Source organism: Candoia aspera, chromosome 3 (assembly GCF_035149785.1).
Source record: "Candoia aspera isolate rCanAsp1 chromosome 3, rCanAsp1.hap2, whole genome shotgun sequence".
NCBI lineage: Eukaryota > Metazoa > Chordata > Lepidosauria > Squamata > Boidae > Candoia > Candoia aspera.
Window position 1 is genome coordinate 183,676,102 of NC_086155.1, and position 22,531 is coordinate 183,698,632.

Sequence of the window (22,531 nt, forward strand, 5' to 3'; positions counted from 1 at the left end):
AAGAGGTTAGAAGTTACTTGCTTTGGGATGGGGGAAACCATATCCATCTTTGGTAATGGCCAGATTTGGTATCACACCTTTTGCTTTTGATCATGTGAGAACTAGCTCCCACAATTCCCTATGTGACTTCAGCTATAATGACTAGGAATTATGAGTTGAGTACAGTCGGCATTAGTTGGCCCTTGACCCTTTTTCAGAAGGTCATTTTTCAAGGTGTAGAAGGACTATTGCAAGGATCAAAGTAAGCATTACAAGAGAAATGTGAGATTCCCAAACAAATATAGACTGAAAGATGATTATTTGCAGGGGAAAAATGGTAGTCAAGGGAAAGGTTAAACACCTGCCTGTGCTCATCTAATCTGCCCTCTCCAATTCATAATTACATTTCTTTTCTTTTGAACAGTGTTGTTATAGCCCAGTGCCCTCCTTCTGTGTTAGGTTAACCCCCCAAATTCACGATCTCCAGATGGCCAATTCAGACATCTGCACAGCTGCTGATGCACTGCAATACTAAACTAAACAGTGATTCTAAATAGCTTTTTACATGTTAAAATTTTATTAATCCAAGTTCTAGCAATTGGTATAATTTTCATGGAAATAAAAATATGTTATGTAAAATCTACCTGGAGAATGTTTATCTTTCATGATTGATTTTTCAATCATTGATCCTTCATGATTTCATGATTTATCTTTCAAGACAATTTACATAGGTATGCTACTTCTAGGATTAGCTTAAGTACGTTCTTAAGAATATAATATTGATGCTATGGTTTAAATGTGCAGTTACCTTACTTTAGGAAGTAATTTACAGCATCTGGAACACTTGGAATAGTACCACAAGAAAAACGTTTGATTTTTAAAAGATTTTCTGTTTTCATGTATTTGTTACACATTCTTCTATATATTTGTCATAGAGCAACAACACTGAACTTGAAGCACATAAAAGAAATGGAATGCAGATTCAAAACAGAAGTAGACTTTGTAAGCTTAACTTTCTTCTTCTTCTTTATATCTAAAGGATGTAGTTTCAGCTTGGGAAAACATTCCTCTCCTCTCTCTCTAGTTGTTCTGTGTAGAAATATAAAAGTTTCAGTCCTGTTTTCAGACTGTGTGAAGGCTGTGTGTGCAGGCTTTGCTCAAATGTACTCCAGTGGGATGAGAGAAGTATGACTTTATTCATATCACATATAATTCAGTGACAATTGTATTTCATGGCTGCTCAAGGCATACCCATGGCATTCCCTTAACTTTCAGGATAGTACTAGGCAAAATTATTGGGGGGAACCTGGAATCTCTTAGCTTGGGGCAGTCAAAGAGGTAAGTTGATACCTCTTTGTTCCAATGCATTTGGGTTTTCATGATAATCTTTTATTTTATATAGTCTATTGAACTTTATGAGAAAACAGTAACATCCAAGAAGAAAACAAATCTAAATATGAGATGGAAGCAACTCTATAAAAATGTAGGATTGCAAATATAAATTCTGAAAGAATAAAAATATATTGTAATTGAGGAATTTATGCAGCAAGAACAATTGCCCAGAGTGAACAATTATAGGGATATCAGATCTGGACTGCAAAAATCCAGACTTTCAAGAGACATAAAAATCTCTTTGCTGCTGCTTAGTAGTTGCTGATTTTTGTAGCTCAGATCTGGTAGATCATCAATTACTATAATTTAACCTAAATCATGTCATCATTGGTCTATTTGAAAATGCATTTGATTGTGCCCCTAACATTCAGTGTGGATTATGCAGGGGTTGTATGTTATAAAGGATTTAAAATATTCTATATTCTAAAGTTTGGTTTTTTTATTCTAAAGGAATCCTTACAACCAGTGAAAATAGTGTCAGTGAACAACCCATTAGTCTTTCTGAATGCTAAGAGGTTTTACACCGAGATAGTTAATAGAATCCAGAAGGAGTGGACATGTGCACAGCACCTGTCAGAAGATATGAACAAGGTAAAACCCACTTAATAAAGAGAAGGGAAAGGTGAAAATTAATTTGTGCTCCAGATTTTCAGTCAAGTGATTGTATTTTGTATTGCTGGGGACAGATCATGAGTAAGCAACTAGAACACATTTCAGACAGTCTAAAAGGGACCTGCCATGCTGAGTTGGACCTCTGTTCTCCCTAGCACACTTTTGCTGAAAAGCAGGTTTCCAAGTTTCTGAAAGAAGTCATATATGAATATGTCAGGGATTGAATCTAGGACTCTTTTGATGCCAAGCATGTTTCTCTCCTCCTACCCCAACCTGCACTGTCCCAATAAAGAACTCTCAAATTTTATCTCTGAAATATCTGACCAGAGGAGGTGTAACTATGAGAGAAGGTATAAATTTGGAAATACACTGTTGGCTGCGTGTAAAGGAGGACAAATTACAACAAAAATAAGACTCCAAATTATGTGATTATTACTTTACCCTGTTTCCCACCTTTAAATGTTGACTTTCCAGTGATATTAACCATGAAAGCTCATTTGTGAAAAGCCAAGGCAATCGATCAATTGAGTCATTTTTATTTTGAACTGACCAGATCTATAGAATAGGAAGAAATGGTGCAACTGTTTGATTCATCCAGATGTGGGGTCTTGCCTAAGGTATTTGGAAAAACAGACAGCTTCAAATCCTGTTTTAAGATTGTGGGATTACAATGATGCTGCTTTATCTATTGGAGATTAATGAGGTCTTGAAGTTATTACTACCATACTGTATGCCTATTTGATCCCTATCTACCTAAACCATTGCTGACATTCAGATAATATTTATTTCGGTCAATGACCAGATAAAACAAAACATATATAAACTAATTACAGCAGAAAGAGAGGGGAAAACATTTTTGCTGCAGTAATGCATTAAGCTTTTGCGTGCATGTTGAAGACCAATTGGTATCCTTGAAATAATGGCTGTGTCATCTGCATAAAGCAGAGGTGGGACATCTATATCTGCTATTCTAGGCGGATAGAAGTTTGGGTCTGAGAGTTCTTTTGCTAATGAGTTCATGAACAGGTAGTTCTTGTTTAACATCCACTTGTTCAGTGACCATTTAAATTTAAATGATGGGTACTTACGACAGATCATCATAGCTGCAGCCATCGCAGCATCCTGCAGTCACGTGATCACCATTTGTGGCCTTTGCTGCCAGCTTTCAACAAGCAAAGTCAATGGAAAGCCATCAGGAAGTCACAGAAGGCAGTCATGTGACTGTGGGATGCTGCGACTGCATAGGATTTACCTAACAGCAACTGGGACTGCAGACTGGTGGGAATGGCTGTTTGAGACACTGTCTTTTCGTGTTCCTTGTGGGTAGACCTGGCAGTGCGGCAATTTTTAGGGCTCAGGCAGGAAACCCTGGAGCCCAGAAGTGTTTTCCGAATCAAGCATAACTCCAAGAATTAATTCCTGTGTCCTCTGGATGGTTGGCTGTAGCCAGAAGATCGTAAATGGAGTTTAAGATCAAGCAGTGAGCAATCAACTGGGAGGGCTGTCATCTTTTTCCAAGCTGCACTGAAGCTGTTTAAATGGACTCAAAACTGGCCACCCCATTTCTTAACACACCAATCTGCATGCTGTTTTCTTTGCTTAAGGGATGCTTTTTTCAACACAGAGATGCGATTTCTCTTGGTGGCTTTTACATTATTTTTGAAACTAATGTGTTGAATATTTGAACTTGGTTGCATATTTTATGTTGGGGGCAAAAAGTGCCAAAAGCTGAATCATGGATTTACTTTTTGGAAGCAAAAGGTTTTTTTTAAAGCTACTTTTGGACTATTTGCTTGTAACATAAAAAAATGAAGTCTTGATTTTGGGTTTTGACGATTAAATGGTTTGATTTTAGAGAAATAATGTTATTAAAAGTTTAATTAAGAGTAAGAGATTAACTTTTTTATATGCTTTTATATTTGTGATGATGAAGGTTGGAAGTCACCTGTCTTTTATACTTTTATAACTATTCTTTCACTGTTTTAGTTTTTTCTTGTTTCTTTTTAGATCTGTATTCTGTTTTATATACTGTATTTTGTGTTTTGATTATACTTTGAAAAATATTAATAAAGCTTTAATAATTAAAAAAAAAGCAACTGGGACTGCCAGAACTGCCGCTGTAAGTTGACTTGGTCACGTGATATTGTGCCTTATGACTGTGTTGCTTAGCAATGTAGTTCCCGGTCCCAATTCCTGTCGGTAAACAAGAACTACCTGTATAGGTTGCACAGAGAAGGAGCTAAAATGCATCCCTGCCTGACTCCCCTGCATACAGGGATTGGACATTAGACCTTGTGGATCAAACCTTACTCTGATCCTAGAGTCAATATACAATTTCTGAATTAGAAACAGTAACCTTAGGTCAATGACCAATCCCCTTAGTTTTTTCTATAGAATTGGTCTTGAAATCGAGTCAAATGCTCCTTTGCCTATTGGAGATGAAGTCTTGAAGTTATGATTACCATACTGTATGCCCATTTGATCCCTAGTGAGGACTACCTGTAGATGCCTCCTGGGCTCATGCACACCTTCTGCCTTTCATCTTTCTTCTCAAATACTATCATTCTCTCCCTTCCTGGTTTGAAGCAAACAATAGTTTTCTGTTTCTTCTTATCTGACAAATCATGATTTGTACTTGCCTACAAACAAAGACTGAACACCGGAATTAAAACATAATTCCTTTGCAAAGGAAATGCACCAAGCATTGTGTCTCAAAGCAAGAATGGAGCTAGGGAATCAGTATGTGATGGAAAATGGGACACATTATATAAACATGAGACTTTTTGAAGCCCATCTAGAAATGGTGGTGTGATTTTACCTATGAGTCAATCAGGTATGTGTGCCTATGCATGGTTGCACAATTTATTGCTGAACTCCAACTCCCAGCAGCCACAGCTAGCATGGCCAATATAATAATGCTGATAGTTCAACATCTGGAGGGAAGCATGTTGGCTTCTTTCATGCACAGGAGTAACAGTCTTTTAGTTAGCTTTAAAATTAATCAACACTTTCCATCTCTGTTACTGCAGGTAATGAAAGAAATCAAATGGAAATGACTGGGTTTTGCTTCTGTTTTAACACTGCTACCAGTAAATAATAAAAAAATGAGTGAGAAGTATGTAGTTTTTTCATTGTTATTATTCATTATGGGTTAGCTTTGCATCCCAGGTAATAACAATGCTGTAGAATTTTCCCCATAGCCTTAACAATTCTTGCAAACCAGATTCTGTAAACATGCTTCCAGGGAAATTGTATTAAATCTGCCTTTTTGTTTTTGTTTGATCTGTATATAATATGCCCCTTTAAATGATAATATTGCTACTCTGGCGGCCAAGTTCTTGAAGGCCTATCATGAAGAAACTCTACAATTTCAGAAGTAGTGTAAAAATAACTGTCAGAGTTCTTAGCAAGGCAAATACACTGTATTCATAAAACAGTCAGAATAATCATTTTTGCAGCAGAAAATAAGAGTTAACATTGCAATCAATCAATCATGCTGCTTTTCTTTTTGTTTCAGTATGAACAGAACATATTGCTCACTTCATTATCCAATGGAAACTGCCATGGTGAGTGAACAATTCAAGAAATAAATACTAGATCAGTGCTTAATTTTCCTGTTAATGTCAGGTTGTTGAATCGTGGGAAAGAATCTGACATGTTTTACTGCTGTCCACGTATATTCCATCTGGCATGGTGAGCAAAAGGACCAGAACGAATGTCCGTATGGGTATGAATCCAAGAGAAGGGGAACAGATCGTTCCCTGAACTGTACTTCATGCACCTGAGTTGATGGAGTGAGGGGATTGCATTAGCCATGTAATTTAAAGGGCCTTTTATTTATTCATTCACGTGGAAGCCATAGGAGACAAGGAATGCATGTAGGTGAGCAAACTGTAGAAGAGGGACATAATGTTCACTCTTCCTCTGTGTCCAGCATAGAATCCAAATGGACTGCTGGGGCAGGGAAAAGCCTCATTGACACACAACATAGGAATTTAATGGGGTACTGCAGAAGAATATAAATCTCACTGCCCCTCCTATGTCAACCCCCAGGATGCTAATCAGCATTCTTCCAGGAAACTATTTTTGTGAGCTTATTTACAAGGTTGGCTCAAAGTTTTTCAATTGCAACATAGGGAAGGTTTCTAAGTATAAATGTACTACATTTTCAAAAATGCCTAATTCTGTAATCCATTGGAATTTATATGGTCTTGGACCTCTTGTTTATATTGACCTCCCTGATTTGTTAGTGTTTTATAAGTATTCATTTGCCAGCCTTATAATACTTCTGAGTTATTTGAAATGAACTATGTAGTCAGTACAGCTATCAGATCTGGACCATAAAAGTCTCAATGGCCATTAGCTGGCAGTAAAGAATGGCTACTAACAACTTCTTCCATGCTTGGGTTGTTGGTAGCCAAAGTTCTGAGACCACAGTAGCAAGACTACACTGTAGTAAAGGAACAGAGAAGTGCTAGTGCCTCAATATAAGTAAAGTATGCTGTCTTCCTAGAATTGGTACACTGTGTTCTCATCAAGACCCTTTTTTCCCCTCAGTTCTCAGTACTGTATACCTGTAGCTGATGTCCCTGTTGTAGCTAGGGGAGAATGTGGTAGAAGAAGAGCTTGACTTTTCCTATAGCTTTTTTTTTTAAATGATGGAAAGTAGAGAATCCTGAGAATGTTTGAGTGACACAGCAACAAGCATGTACAGAAGTGGGGACTTCAAGGCAATAAGTTATAATCCACAGACTAACATGTCCTTCAAAGTAATTTGAGAAGTAACATTTCCTTTCTCGGGGGAATAACCCTACTCGTTAGAATAACCTAGCAGGTCAGTGTTCGTATCTGACATCCTTGGCTGTTGCTATGTCTCAGCACCTAAGGCAGATATTTGCCCTGGATCTTCCTTATTTTTTTCCTGAGTCCATACTTCTAAGAGCAATGGGTTGCTTGCTCATCCTTCAATTCTCATTATGTCACTGACCCTGCAGGGAATTAGAAAAATGGCTTATATCTGCAGCAGTTTTCAGGTTGCAGCCTCTGCAGCTTGATAAACATATCAGAGTCAGCTACCAGGAAGGAAATCCACTAGAAGTCAAAACCTAAAATAACACAGGTTGCCATTCATTCCTGGATGGAAAGGCCCATATTTGTCAATTTCTAGAGAAGGCTTGTTCATATGGAAATGTCTATTTATTCCAGAAGGGAATATGGATCCTGCATCTGCTGATCTAAGAAATTCATCATTGCAACAACATCCCAGTGAAAGGCATTACCTAATATTTGACTGCAGTGGCTTGACTTTCTTTGACTACACTGGTATCTCTGTACTTATTCAGGTATTTATGATCTTCTGTATGTCCACCCACCTTCATGTGCTTTTTAAATAAAACTCATTCTACATTTAGTTTGTTGAAGCTGCCAACAAAGGCAGAAGATTGGTATTTAAAAACAAACAAACACCTCTTACTTATATTCATTAAGTTTGCATATAGATGAGGGAAGCCTTCCTTTTTAAAAATATTTTCCTTTCCTTCAAGAATATTGCAACTCCACAATTCAAAACTATGTACCTCTTGATGTTCCTGAAGTAGGCATAAAGCTATTGTGATGTTTCTTATTATTGGATTTTAGAGAAGGTCTGATTCATTTCTTGAAGATCACAATATTAAACTAGCTCTTCCATGTGAAGTATGTTTCAAAAGAATAATTTTCTCTTTAGGCTGTGAGTCATCTTGTGGGGTAAATTGGCAAGGGTGTATATGGAAATCAAGTTTCAATCTAGAAGGTGTATTTTACACATTGTGATACAGAGAAACTTTGATTTTACAGACCAGTTGCAGGGTTAAATTAGAAATGATATCATTTTAGTGATTTATATAGTTTGCATAATGACATTATGTAAATAACCCAATTACATAATTTGCATAATGTCATTGACACAAATTACATACATTTAACAGAAATTTAATTCTCTTATCCAAACTATTTCAGATGCAAAGGGCTTGTCATTTATTTCAGGGTAACATCAAGATAGAAATTTGGTCCATTGCAACTGAAGAGTGCTAACTGGAGATCTGTTAAAGTTTCACTCTATATTTTCTTTTTTCTTCCTATGTCAGTTTTGGTCTAGATTTTATAGTGAATCCAAGTAAATTTACACATCATAAAATTAATGTACATATCAGAACTTTTTAATCCTTTAAACTTCCATATTTCATCAAATTTTGCAGTTCCAACTGATACAATATACACTAGAAAATGTAAGGTTTGGGATAAAATATGTTTTGTAATGCATATTTTATCCAAACACATTATTGGATACATATTTTAATACATTTTTTTTTTCAATTTCACAAACTGGAACAGAAATGGATGAGCATGAAACATGAAACTGATCACAGAAATAGGTTACCAGGAAATTTCTTCATTGTTTCAGGATGATGATGGCTGCTGCTTTTTGACAAAATATGATTTTGTTCTTTTTTTCCACTTTCTGCTCCAGTCCTTTTTCCCTTTCCTATAAATATGACCTGTCCAAAATCCTTGGCAGCTTCCTTTGCTTGGGTTGGATGTATGGCTACTGGGAGGTTTCCATAGTAAAAGAAATGTTCAAATTATCACATAAGTGAAACACACCAATATTATTGCTTTATAACTGGATGAGAGAGAAGTAGTCAGAGAGTGAAGTCATATGACGTGTCTTGTTTGCATTTTAATGTTTTTTTGTGGAGGACTTTATTGGATGTTTCTGAAAGCCTTTGCCAGGTTAAAGATGGTAAGATTTGCCCTTAAGCAACCTTTCCCTGAGAAGTTTCACTGTACCTGGAAGTATCAGCAATAGCAATGATGAGGGTCTTGGGTACCTCCTTGCAAATTTCCAGTTAGCCTTCAAAGTGGTAACTTTTATATCTGTCAACTCAAATCCATTGGAGAAATTCAAGAATCCTTTAGTTTATATTGTTGTCCCAGCAGAGGCTTTCTAAAATCCACCTTTAGGCTTGATTTTAGATAAAATTGGAGGAAGAAGGGTGAAGGGGATTCTTGGCATACTATTGGAGTAAGTATTAATCTGTTCTGATTTTTTAAATTGTGTTCTAATGTGTCAGCACAGCTACTTATGGTCTACCCAGGCATTTGAAGTCACACCATGGAGAAGTCACAATTTGAATATTAATTGCAGATTAGATGGGGAGCAACTGCAGGATGATTATTAACTTCATACTCTCTTTTTGGCTTTCCAAGAAGGGTGGCCATTGAGGAACAAAATGTAGGAGTAGATAGACCTTCCTTGAGTTATTTATAAAAATAATAAAGGTGGGATAAAAATTAAACAAACAAACAAATCTCCTGTACAAAGTTGCATTTTGCCTTATTCTGAATTACAAAACCATGCTATTTTAGGGAATATTTATATTATAGAACACTTCCCCCTAGTGGCCATTTGAAATACGCCCTGTGATCCCCATGCTTTTCCCCCCATAACCTCCTGCAACCTGCCATGTATTTGGTAAGACCTTCAAATAAGTCCAGAACAAATCTTGTTTTCAACATTTACCTACAAAATCAGGGGACCATATAATAGTTGAATCAAATACTGCATCCTTTTTTAGATTGTAACCCTCCACCATCCAAATTACTTTTTCATTTTCTTAATATTTTGCTAGATTTTATCTCTGGATTTCATTTAGTAGTTATTTGACATTCTATTAATCTTTCCCAATGGGAGTATGCCTTTCTTTCCTCTGCATATAAGAACTGCTTTCAGCTACTTTATTTCTTGATTTCTCATTCTTTGACTTCTCCAGTTAAAGCACGTAAAATACTGTAGATGCTGTTACCACTTCAGACCATGTTGAGCTCATTGCTTTGAAAACGCATGGATATCTTTTGAATGGATCATTGCTAAATAATAATAATACAAAATTGTTAAGCAAATAGAATAGGAAATAGAGTTTTCACTATTCTGATAGAGAACAGAAATTAGGGTTAAGTTATATCACTGTCTTTGATATGAGACACTGCTAAAGCATTTATTCAGAGTCTCATTCTGGCATAAACTTTGAACAGAATGAGGTACTAATTTGCCAAAATCTAATTTTTAGAGGAGGACATTAAATAATTGTTACTGCTTTATGCATCCCATCCATCTCTTATATTTGACTGCCATTCATTCTTCACTGATTCTCTTCATGTGACCAGACCATTCAATGAGTTTTTTGGTACTGATCACTTACTTTTACATTTAATTCACATACATTCAGCATCCATTCCTTCTTGAGCCTCTGCCTTCTTGTTTACCATTCATGCTTCTCAAGTGTCCCATTCCCATGGCATCAACCTCTATGCTTCTGATATACCCAACTGTCATTTTATATGACAAGGGGGCAGAAGCATGATCTTACTGTATACATAGCCATTTCTCCTGCTGTTGACAAACATTCTTTCCTCACAACAGGCCACATACTACCTACTACTTTTCTATAAGCATTTGTGTATCTTAAAATTAGAATACATTCTACCAGAGTAGGATGCTCTGTTTTTCCCACATAACTATAGCTTGCAATTGTTCATTCCATTTTCTCTGTCAAACACACCTATTCATTGCATTATACAATCTATTTAACATTCTCTACAGCTCATTCAGGATCTCAGCCAATAACATGCTGCAGATGAAATTACAAGTGCTTTCATATCTCCAATAACACAGCTCTAACATCACTACACACATTCTGTATACCTTTATTCATAGGTATTAACCAACTTCCACTCATCTTTGTTGAACCATTCCCTAAGCATCCTATTTATTGTCATTTACTTTATTGTATTATGTGAGTAGATTAATAGGTACCGCTTCGGTGGGCAGGTAACGGCGTTCCGGGTAGTCATGCCGGCCACATGACCACGGAAGTATCTACGGACAAACGCCGGCTCTTCAGCTTTGAAACGGAGATGAGCACCGGCCCCTAGAGTCGGACATGACTGGACTTAATGTCAAGGGAAACCTTTACCTTTACCTACTATTTTATGCTCTGTACCATATACTCCTCCTACATACCACACTACAACCTTCTATATACTATAGTTGTACCAGATGAACTCATAGATGTTAACCTCTGCTACTCATCATGGTTTTGGTCAATTTGGGCACATTTTGACCAGCATGCACAAGCAGAACTAAAGCTCAGGTTTATTCGAGCGCACACTATTCTATGTAAGCTGGAATCTCTAATCTACAGACTATCTTGCAAACCAACATACTGTTGCCTATATTCATCTATTAAAAGGCATATGCACTATTTGGAATGAGGGAGTGATCAGTAACTAGAAAGATGGTATGCTGAGCCCATCACTCTGCTTTGACCCAGCTGATTTGACAGACTTAGCTAAAGTCCTGTTTTGGAAGATCAAAGAGAAGAAAAATGTTGAAAAAAGGAGTGTCATGTAAATGCAAAGGGATACAGCCTATTGTAAGAACCACAGATATGTGAACCTCAGCATTCCTCCAGCAACAAGGAAGAAGAAATTGACAATGAACACATCCAGGGTGAGATCCATAAGATAAGTCATTGTGGTAAACAACATACTGATTCTGCCTCAATCAAGTATTTGATCAGACAACTCAAGTAAGAACTAAAACTGGAATGGGAAATGTCCATAACTGATAAGAGAGGACTTAGCAGGAGTGCCCAAACAAATTAATAAGCAGTTTAAGGAAGTGTCAAAGTGAATGTCTGACATAGCTTACACAATCAGCCAAGCATATGATTCTATACAGAATATATCTAACATACAAAAAGTTCAAAAATATATATTTTAGTTTTCAGGATACACTTGGCAGATATGAAAGATTGAAATAGAAGAAATAATCTCAGGGTCAGAGGTCTAGATAAAATGCTAGAATGTGGATATAATTAGCTATGTGGTAACAACTTTTATTGAATTGTTTCCTGTTCTAAAAAGAATACTGAATATGCTTATAGAGTGTTTACTTCTAGGCTCACAAAAATACAAAGACCATGAGACATTATAATAACATTTCTCAACATTCACATGAGATACAAAATTAAAAGGCATGTGACCTGGAAGAAATACATTGGGAAGGAGATAAAGTGATAAAGTTATTTCAGGATATCAGCCAGGCTACTTAACAGAAAAGGAGAAACCCCTTACTGAACAGCTGATGAAAAGCAAAATAAGATGTAAAAAAAGTGGGGGAGAGCTTCCTTTCAAATAAACCCTTTTAGTCTTCTGGAGCTGGCTTTTTCCCCAGATGCTAGGATAGGGTGCGATGGAAGCTTGTGGATGGTTTTGTTGGAGGCATCCAAGGAGGATGGCAGGGTGTCTAGTTTTTGTTTTTATGGTTTTGTTAAAGTTTTATTGTTGCTGTGAGCTGTCCAGAGTTGTGTTCTAAGATGGGCAGCCATACAATTCTTTTAAATAAATAAATGAAATGAAATGAATAAAGCTTTAGAGGGCCTTAAGAAAACCACTTGTACATAAGGTGGCCATGGAACTTCTGAAAAACAGCTGTAGCTGCAAGAAGGAAAAGATAAGACAGAATATAACAAAAGCAGTTAGGACCATGACCTCTATGAATTACATACCTTGTTTAATATCAGCATTAGGAGAAAGGGGGGGGGGAAAGAAGATGGAATGTTAATAGAAGAATATGAGTAGCTGGGAGAGAAGAGATTGGAGTACAGAAGAGCACCCCTTCTTAGACCAAGGAGAGGCTTATAGGAGCCTTTGTAATTTTTTTTCTAAAAAGAAGAGTGGTGGGAGGGTTGGGATGGGTGGGGGGAAGGGAGGAGAAAGGTGAAGCAGTGGGAGTGGGATGGAGAGATGGAGGGGGGAATGTGAAAATGTTCTTTTAAATATGATAAGGTTGTCACTGACATCAATTTCAGAGGGTGTCCAAGTGAAAGATAACAATATACATCATATAAAAAGTAAATATTAGCAAGAAAAGACAATCCTGAAGACTGACCAATGTAAACTAGTTTCCTTGAATGTTAGGGGTTTAGGACATATGATCAAAATGATTTGAATATTTAAATATTTAATTTTTAAAAATATTTAATATTTAATACTTAAATTATGTATCATTTAATAAATATTAAATATGTAAGCTTTTTAAATCCATCTGTAGTAATGTTACAAAAAACATAAGATGGAGGACACTAAGGGGAAGTATTTTGGAACATAATATTTTCTGGGGGGGAGAAGGAACAAATAAATCAAGAGATGTGTTAATCTTAATGAAAGCACTGAATTATATACTAAAACAATACCAAAGGATAGAGATGGAAAGGTTTATTGTCTAAAAGGGAAACTGCACAAGAAAATGTTAATGCTTGCTCTAATCAGGGACAAATAAGGCTCCTCCAAAAGTAATTAAATATATAAATAGATTTGGCATTGAGAACTTGATATTGGGAGGAGATATAAATGCAGGCACAATTTGGGGAAAAATGGGTACAGTGTTCTAAAAGACAAATCCTTCTTAAACTTATGCTAGCTTAGGTATTAACTGATACTTGGGGAACTATGAATCCCCAGTCATATGGATTTACATATTATTCAGACATTAAGTCTTACTCAAAAACTGATTATACTGAATATGGGTCTCCAAATCCTTATTACATGTGACTCAACAAGCTGAAATTGGTCCTATTCGTATATCAGAACTTGTACCAGTGATTCTAGAGTTAAAATGGAATAATATACCCCACACTAATTTTTGGTGTTTTAATTCTATTTTAAAGAGCCAATTTCATGTAGTTGTTAAAGGCACAAGGCTAGAACCTGAGAGACTGAATTCTAGTCCTGCCTTAGACATGAAACCATCTGGGTGACTTTGGAGCAATCATTCTCTCTCAGGCCTAGGAAGAAGGCCATGGCAAAGCCCTTCTCTGAAAACACTGTCAAGAAACTGTGTGGACTTTGTCCGGTCATGTGGCATGAAAGAAAAAAAAATCATGTATTAGACCTTAAGCAGCAAAACAAAATTTATCTTAAGTCTTAACAAATGTTCACTGTTCTTAAAGAAAACGATGCAAAGCAAATGAGATAGGAGGCTATGAAAGCAGTAATATGAGAATGCATAAACCAGTTAAGTGTAATTAAAAAGAAATCCTCACAATTAGCAAGTAAATTAGATTTAGAAATCAAGCAGTTACTGGCAAAATACAATAAGACAGGCTCCTAAAATATGCATAAACAGTTAGAAAAAAAAAGAGAATTGAATACTTTAGAAATTAGTAAAATCTGTAGAGCTTTTTTTCTAAAGCAAGAATATTATGAATCTTGAAAAAAACCCTAAACATTGCTAGTAATTATGTTGAAAAAAGCAGGGAAAAAACTATAAAATCAGTACAAGACTTTAAATTGTTGCTAGCACTACCAATATTAGATGAATTTATTATTTTTTTCAAAGATTTATATGTTTCAAGTAATTCCATAGCATATAAAGTTTAGATTAGATTAATAATTATCTAGATACATTGATAATTATCTAGATTAATAATTATCTAGATACATTGATAATTATCTAGATTAATAATTATCTAGATAAATTGAAGTTGCCAGAATTATCAGTCAAGGACATTGCAGGGAGCAGATGTGAGTTTAGAAAGACCCCCAAGTTGTGTACTGGTTCTGTATGGGTCTGTGTGACCTCATCTAGAACCAAAGATGGAAAATCTCCAGATCAGGTAGCCCTAAAATCTATAGCCAGTCAGTCTTGCTAGGACTGAGCCTAACCTTGTTCTTTCCCATGTAACCCCTACAGCATCCAGACACTGGGACAAAACTGTAATGGCATCACTTGGCTATCCTAGGGTTGAGACATATAACTCATCAGCATACTGATGATACCTAACTCTGTACTGATGGATGACCTCACCCAGAGATTTATGTAGATACTAAATAGGAGGAAGAGGAGAAAATTGAGCCCTGAGACACCCTAAAAAGCAAGGGCCTAGGGTTGGATCTCTTCCTCCCCACAGCACTGACTGGAGGAAGGAAGAAAACCATCACAACACCATGGCTACCACTCCCAACCCATTGAGCCAGTCTTAAGAGGATATAATGATCAAAGGAAAGCTGCTGAGGGATCAAGGAGGGCCATGATGGATGCATAAATACCATCCTGTACTTAAGCTCATCAACAAACAGAAGCAGTGCCATCTCAGTAGTGTGCACAGGCCTGAAAACTAACTGGAAGGGATTTCGGCCAGGGCCTCTTGAAACTGCAGCCCAACCACGTTCTCAACCAGCTTTCCCAGAAAGAGGACCATTGCCTCCTTAAGTACACACAAGGATGAATTAACCACCACTGGAACCCAACTGCATGTTCTCTCCTGAGAAGCCTTAACCATCCAGGAGAGATATGGATCTAATAAACAGGTGGCCACACTCATGGCCCCAAGGACCCTGTCCATTCCTTGGGAGTAGCAGGCTCCAATTCTTCCCAGATAATCAAGCCAGACCATACTTCATCAGTTCAGTAGGACCTACACAACTACAGTCCAGCTGAGAGTAGATCCAAGCAATTTTATCTGTTAGATGACTTGAATAATTCTTATAGCTGTTCTTCAGATGAATCTTCGATGTATCCCTTCCTATGAGGGACTGGGTATCTCTCTCTCTCTCTCTCTCTCACACACACACACACACACACATGACATATAAGTAATATATAATAAAATGTATTATATGTTGATTATATTTTGTATAATTAGACTGGAAATTTCTATTCCTAATCTTATCTCATTAAGATATGAGTTGGGAAACCGAAGTAAATCAGACTTGATGCCACTACGTCACAGTAATAATTCAGAAAAGTATAAAGATTGGAGTTTTGGGTTATGTTCTGATTCTTTTATCTATATTGGTGTAAGAATTAATTTTATTAGTAAAGTTATTTATTAACATTGTAGTTGTATTTGTCTTGTACTTTTTTATTAGTTTATATAATACAGTTTAAAAAATGCTTCATATTCCTCAATAATATATGTTAATATTTGTTCTCTTTTAGATCTACATGGATGCTCAAAAAAATAATATAGATGTTTTTCTGGTAAACTGCAAAGGCAAGTATTAATTTTCAGTGAAGATAACTTTTATGAATTATGCTTAATTTTTGGTGTCCCTGCTCCTCTTTTACAAAGCTGCCTTCTCTTATTACAGCTTCTTTGAAAAAGGCACTGAAACTCAGTGGAAAGATAGAATCAGAGAATGCTGTCTTCTATGAGTCAGTTTCTTCTGCTGTTGCTGCCATTCAGTTTAACAAGGTAAGTCTCAGAATAGGAGAAAAACAGATGCTAAGAGGTCAGCAGTATCTACCTCAAGTTTTCTTTCTAAAGTGGACAGCTGAATCACAGAGAGATAGAGGGAATGGAAATGCCCAGGTCTTATTCTTTGTCTGTTTATATGTATATGTATATACGTTTACTTGTTTATTTTCATCATCTAGTATTCATGAACTCTAATAAAGCAGATCTATTTCTAGCTTGCATGGTTTATCACCACCAACAGCATCTTTTCATCTTTCATCAGAGGGCTGAGACTGGATTTGAAATAATCTACAACAGTGAAGTTCATACATAAATTACAGATTATGTGAACTTTCAAATCCCTTTTTTTTCTTGCTAATTTCATTGGATGGCTTGAGGTTTATATGCTGAGAAGGGTGAGTTATGGCTTTCCAATTCACTCTGTCCTTCCATGCCATTGACTCGATCTTCTGAACCTATGGGCTCATCCTCATATTCAACTAACCATGGCAAAAAATACATAGTATTGAAGGATATGACGTCACCTTTGTCTCATCCCCAGGCTCCCATGGAGGCAGCTTAGATTTGTCTTTCTGGTGTTAAACTCATGTTTTCCCTCTTCTCTTGGCACATACCTTTCCATATGAATGATCTACATTTCATCCAATCATATGGTCAATGATGCAGTCAGCGGCTGAGATCTACTCAGCTGTGACAACTGCAGTACTCAATTCCCAATCTTAGTAACTTTCAGACATTTTAAATAGATGCATAAAATTCTTTTATTGGAAAGAAGTATACAGGTCTAGTGCAAAGCTGAGAATGCAAATTCCCACTCTTTTCCCTAATTAAAACATTCCACTGCCCATGCAGCCTCACCCCCGCTGCTGTTTCTCACCCTCGTTCCAACCGTCTCCTTCCTGCCTGTCTCAGAGGTCTCCAAACAGCTTGTCCTTGGCTTTTTGCTTTCACCAAAACAATATCTAACTGCTTCTCTGGTATTTCTCCCCCTCCCATCCAGTTCACCACCAAGCTTGACACACAGGTTTTGACACGTGTTAACACCTACGGCAGGGGAACACAACCAGATGCACTGTGTTCATCTGATTGTGGATCCTGACATCAGCTCCCATTGGCCATTCTAGGTGGCTGTAGGTATACCTTCACTCTTCTGGTTCCTGGGCACAGTTTTCCAGGTCTGTTGTGCTTTTGGTACCAGCAGATACGAGTTCTTTCCAACTGGGATTCCCTCCCACTGTACAAAATAGCCATCTCTCTGCACCTCCCCTCCACCCCTCTAAAGAGGTGGAAGCAGATTCCTCTTTCTTCACCAATTCTCCAGTTACATTATATTACATTACCCTACACTAAAGGATTGGAGACCTGGTGGGTGTTTCCCACCCCCATTCCTTTCTTCTCTTGCCAATCCCCCTAGTACTTCTTCTCCCAAACTGGGAGGGGTGGCAAGAGAAGTGTGGGTTTGCATGGGATCAGAGATCCTATCCCCCCATCTGCTTCTTTTGGCACCTCACCCAACTCTGGCAGCTGTGCTTGGGGAGCTGACTGTTTTGCTGCCAGTCCCTGATTGCACAGGGCTGAACCATGCAATCAGAGATCTGGCGGGGAAACAGGGAGTTCCCCACAGACAGCACTACCCAGCTAGCTCAGGAAGTGGCCAAAAGGGTGGTGTTGTGAAGCATGAGAAATCTTGCTTCTCTCCTTGGCCCCTGAAACACCTGTTAAGTTTTTTGAGGGCTACTTTTAAACACAGTTGAGCATTTTAGGCCCAGTGGCAACCAAAGTGCTTTGAGGGAATTTCAAAGAGAAATACTGAAATATAGTATTCCCTTCTTAGCTGTGCATTCTGGATTCCCAAGATCATTGGTACACCAACGGCAACCTTCCCAACAGCCTTTTTTCTTTCCTAACCTAAAAAGTCTCATTAAGATGCTAACGTGATTTAGAGACATATATATGTTGGCCATTTTGTAACCCTAACATAAATAAAAAAGTCAAGTCAATATATGTGTATTTGTATTCAATAATAGCAATTATTGAATACAAACAACTCAAGAGCAAACAAAAATCTGAACATGGCATCTTCTTCTGCAGGAAGCTGGAAGCTCTGACAGTAGTGGCCCCTGTCATTTCATTTGCTTTGCCCTTTCACTTGTCAATGTTTCCAATTCACCTACCTAATGATAAATGCAGCTTTACAGCTTCTGTGAAAAAAAGCATTATGCATATTTGGGTTGGAACTCATCTGATTGAATATAAACTATGCTTTTATGTTCTCAGTTTTATGAGGCATAAACTTACTTTGTATGTAAACTCCTGTAAGCTTCTTTTCTGTAGCTAAACCAAATCTTCAGGCTATATTGAGCATTTCCATTACCATTCTTTTAGATATGAGTTGGTCGGAGTTTAAGACAGAGTCCACACGAAAAGAAAAGCGCAAAACTAATCAATGAGCTGTTGCCTAATTTTTCTCCATCCTCTTATTACCATAAACATTCCTGTTATTCAAAACCAACCAACCAACCAACCCAACTATTATGCCTTTCCCACTGAAGCTAGTTAACTTTGATCAACTGAAGTTAAGAAACTTAGTGACATTTGTTTAGACGTATTAAAGAATGGAGGGCATATTGTGATTAACCTTTTAAATGTCTGTCCTCTGCTTTTCATTGTATAAATATAAGGATCTCATGAAGCTTCCCTTAGCAGCAAAAAATAAGAACAGATAATACTGAAGGTGTTATTTATATCCATGCAATAAGTTTGGAATTAACTCCATGGTTTATCCCCTCCTTCCCAAATCAAACTATCACAGTCATGATTATTGTAAATTGTTGTTAGAGACTCCAGATCTTGTACCAGGAATAGAGATAGATACCTACCTTAATGAACAGGCCCAGTGCCAATCAAATGCTAGGGCCTACTACAACTGATGTGAGTACTGTATGTCTGCCAAGTTGGATTTCACTCAATTTCTCATTTTCCAGTGCTAAATTTATTCCATCTTGTTTCTCCATCAGTTTCAGTAAAAAAATAAAAGAATAAAAAATGAAAATTTCTATTCATTTATGTAAGCATTTCCTTATATATATTTTACAGACACATTTCCTTGTGCACTATTTTTGCAAACAATTTTATTATGCATTTTTATGTGTATTGTTAGCAAATGGAGTGTAAAATTTAAGAAAGGGTTGTTGTCAACACATAACAGCACTGGAGTACAGACATAGGTTTGAAAAGTGTGAATTAATTAACTCAGTTGGCTACATGATCTGCCTACCAGCTGGTAGGTAGCAAGGTGGTAGGAATGAAAGGTGAGACCTGCTAATGATAGATTTATTAGCTGATAAGTAGATCAGCTAATTACTTCAAGTTCAGGGTTTCCAGCTTAAGCCATTGATGTCATGAAATAAGACAGTTTTGATTTGGATTTAGTTATCCATGATGCTTGCCTGATTCTGCTGGCTATTTGCAAAATTCAAGATTTTACTGCAAATAAATTCTAATCTGTCTCTCCAGATTGTGGGTTTCAGATCTCAGATCTCAGCAGTCAGCACAGCTATTGCTGAGAATTCTGGGAACTGAAGTTCTCAAATCTGGCAGGGAGCAAACTGGGGAAGCCGATCAACCTTTTACTCCTTGACTAACCTGAACTTCATGATATGAAGTATGGTGGCTGATCATTTACTCAGCATAAGTAAAATCTATTCACTGAATTATCCTGGTGGTAGCTCAAAGAAGAACAGGGTTCTGCTAATTACATATTCATCTTCAGACCAACCCAGTATTTAAATAGACATTTGATTGATCAGTATTAAAACTTCAGTTAAGTTAAAGATGCTTGTGGTAGATAAAGTACAAAGGTGATAGGAAATAAGATGCACATAGAAATGGAGAAAGGGGTGAAAAATTTATGTTTTGCTTTTCTCCTTCACCTTAATAATAAACCGGGACTGTTTATTTCCTCACATTCAAAAGGAAGGTTTGGTCTGGTGGGGGTGGGTGGGCACATGTACTGGTCTAGAAATGTATCTGTTTGAAAAAAGCAAACACAAAATCTGTACTCTTCCTCCTTCAAAGCTATTTAGATTAATAAATAAATGTATGTATTTGTGTGAAGGGAAGGTTTGCCATAAAGCATCAGAAGAGATACCAGTTGCCTACACCCTAAGTGCATTACTGTATGTTTTTTGTTTCTCTGTCAAACTGAGGAGAGGAGAGCAAACTTAGGGATTTGATTTAAGACCTACTATTTTTCATTGAATAAATGAAAAGACCAGCAGTATGAGTTGAAGAAATACCTAATACATAAGGGAGCCAGATTTATCTCATTCACATGAAATTAAGGCATTTCCACACTACCACCTTCAAGTAAACGTTTTCTTCACGGGACTGAAGGTTTTAAGAAGGTGAAATAAGAATTTCCTCTAATAATTATATCAAAACACAAAAGATACCTCCACCACCACAACACATCTGTTTTCACAGTATTTTTAACTATGTTGCAGCTGCAGTTGAACCAAAAATAAATTGATCCAGTTCTTTAGGGGAAACAGGCCTGGAACTGCTTTCAAACTGGCTCAAAATCCTCATATGGAAATGCCCTCACACAATGGCAAGTCAATAACTCTCAAAGGAATTCCATGTGGAAAAACTTCTTAAGAAAAATTTACAATGTGATTATTACTATCACCCAAAATAATTAATAGTTCAATAGTAGAAAACTTGTTTTGTATATGGAACATCCAAGATTCAGTTTCTGATATATGTATCTAGCAAGTAGATGACAAAACTTCAAGAACTACAGCCAGCACTGAAAAAAATGAATCAATAATTGTACAGTGGCTTCATGTATGATTCTTCAACTTCCAGAACTGGAAGTCTTCTGAACATTTGCTGGCTGGAAATTATAGGAGCTGTAATCCAATGCATCTGGAAAACAGCAGGTTGGGGAAGGCTGTTTTACACTACTATGCTTTCTTCTTGCAATGGAGTATATGCCTCTCTTTCATTGATATAGGAATATAGATAGGGAGCTTTAATTTTAGCCCTGTTTGATAGTTCATTTTTCAAAGTGATAACCATAGATAGATAGATATGGATATACACATGCACATAGTAAAATGGCTTTATTTCTTACATTTCAGAACTTTTGCAAGCTTAATGAACGTACTGAGGTTTGATGCCAGTCTGATTCCAATCTGTCTATCAAACTGCTCACTTACCAAAGGAATGGTGCCAAAGTATTTCTTCAGATGTTTAAACATGGGATTTTGTTGGTGATAATTGCCAAGTATATTTAAGAAACCAACAGCAACAGTGTTTTCTGCCTATATTTCCTGAAGGTTTCTCTCTGAGTTAACCTTAGTGACAGGGTTTATTTTTGTAACTTAGATTCTTCTTTGATGATCACATATTTTTCTATGCATGTAGATTTAACAAATAGAAAGCAATTTAAGATACTGCTATGATGTATGCTGTTTTAGCTGTCTTACTTAAATTTAAAAGTATGATTTTGTGCAGAAGAGAATGCAACATCATTGAATTTTGTAGTGCAATGTATCTAATCCAAGGTCTGTCACTTTTTACATGCAAATGCAAACTGTAATAAAAGGCCATTTTTTTCTTAAATACCTAGAATTAACAATCATATCTTGCCACTTCCACATTCTGCTAAAGACATTGAAGTTATTGATTATTTTGACTTTTGTCTCATAATTGCATTGTTTTAAATGAGGGATATAAAATAATTTCACTACAAATTCCTTTGGGAGTAAATTTTAGGTTTTGTCAGGGTAGCCTTACTTCGAATAAGACACGGACTCACTTAGAGGGTCTAAGGATTTCCGGGTTTATTGAAGCAGAATGCATACGGAGAAAAAGACGGGAATGCAGGCGTGGTAGCAGGGTGCCCCATTTATACCCTGGTGGCAGACCTTGTCCTCCTCCACCCCCCATTGTTCCCCAAGCCGGGTCCGGATGGGTGATTTGAATTGGTATGGGTCTGATGATGGGCGATTCGGGTGATCTCCAATGGTTTCCTTTGTCTCTTTGCCCTGGTGCGTCCCCCAGGGTAATGTGTGGGAGTTCCCCTGATCTGTTAATGGTTTCCATGTCCTGTCCGAGGTGCGCTTCTATTGTCCTGGTGATTGTTTTAGGAGTTTGGGTGCTTAAGGGATGATGTGTGTGTTTAAAGGATAATGGTTATCCCTTCCTCTTTCCTGATGGGCATGTTCCCCGTTGTGATG

At 37.0% G+C, this 22,531-nt stretch overlaps 1 protein-coding gene across 1 annotated transcript in view; it reads left to right on the forward strand.

The window, feature by feature from the left end:
• The window catches only part of SLC26A7 (solute carrier family 26 member 7), a 72,531-nt gene extending 50,587 nt beyond the window's left edge, over positions 1-21,944 (forward strand). The window contains exons 12-18 of the mRNA XM_063300258.1: positions 915-981; positions 1,822-1,962; positions 5,501-5,549; positions 7,189-7,325; positions 16,028-16,082; positions 16,180-16,283; positions 21,431-21,944. Of these exons, the coding sequence (XP_063156328.1) occupies positions 915-981; positions 1,822-1,962; positions 5,501-5,549; positions 7,189-7,325; positions 16,028-16,082; positions 16,180-16,283; positions 21,431-21,466 (589 nt within the window). The 3' untranslated portion in view covers positions 21,467-21,944. The remainder of the gene's footprint in view (positions 1-914; positions 982-1,821; positions 1,963-5,500; positions 5,550-7,188; positions 7,326-16,027; positions 16,083-16,179; positions 16,284-21,430) is intronic.
• The last annotated feature ends 587 nt before the right edge of the window (positions 21,945-22,531 follow it).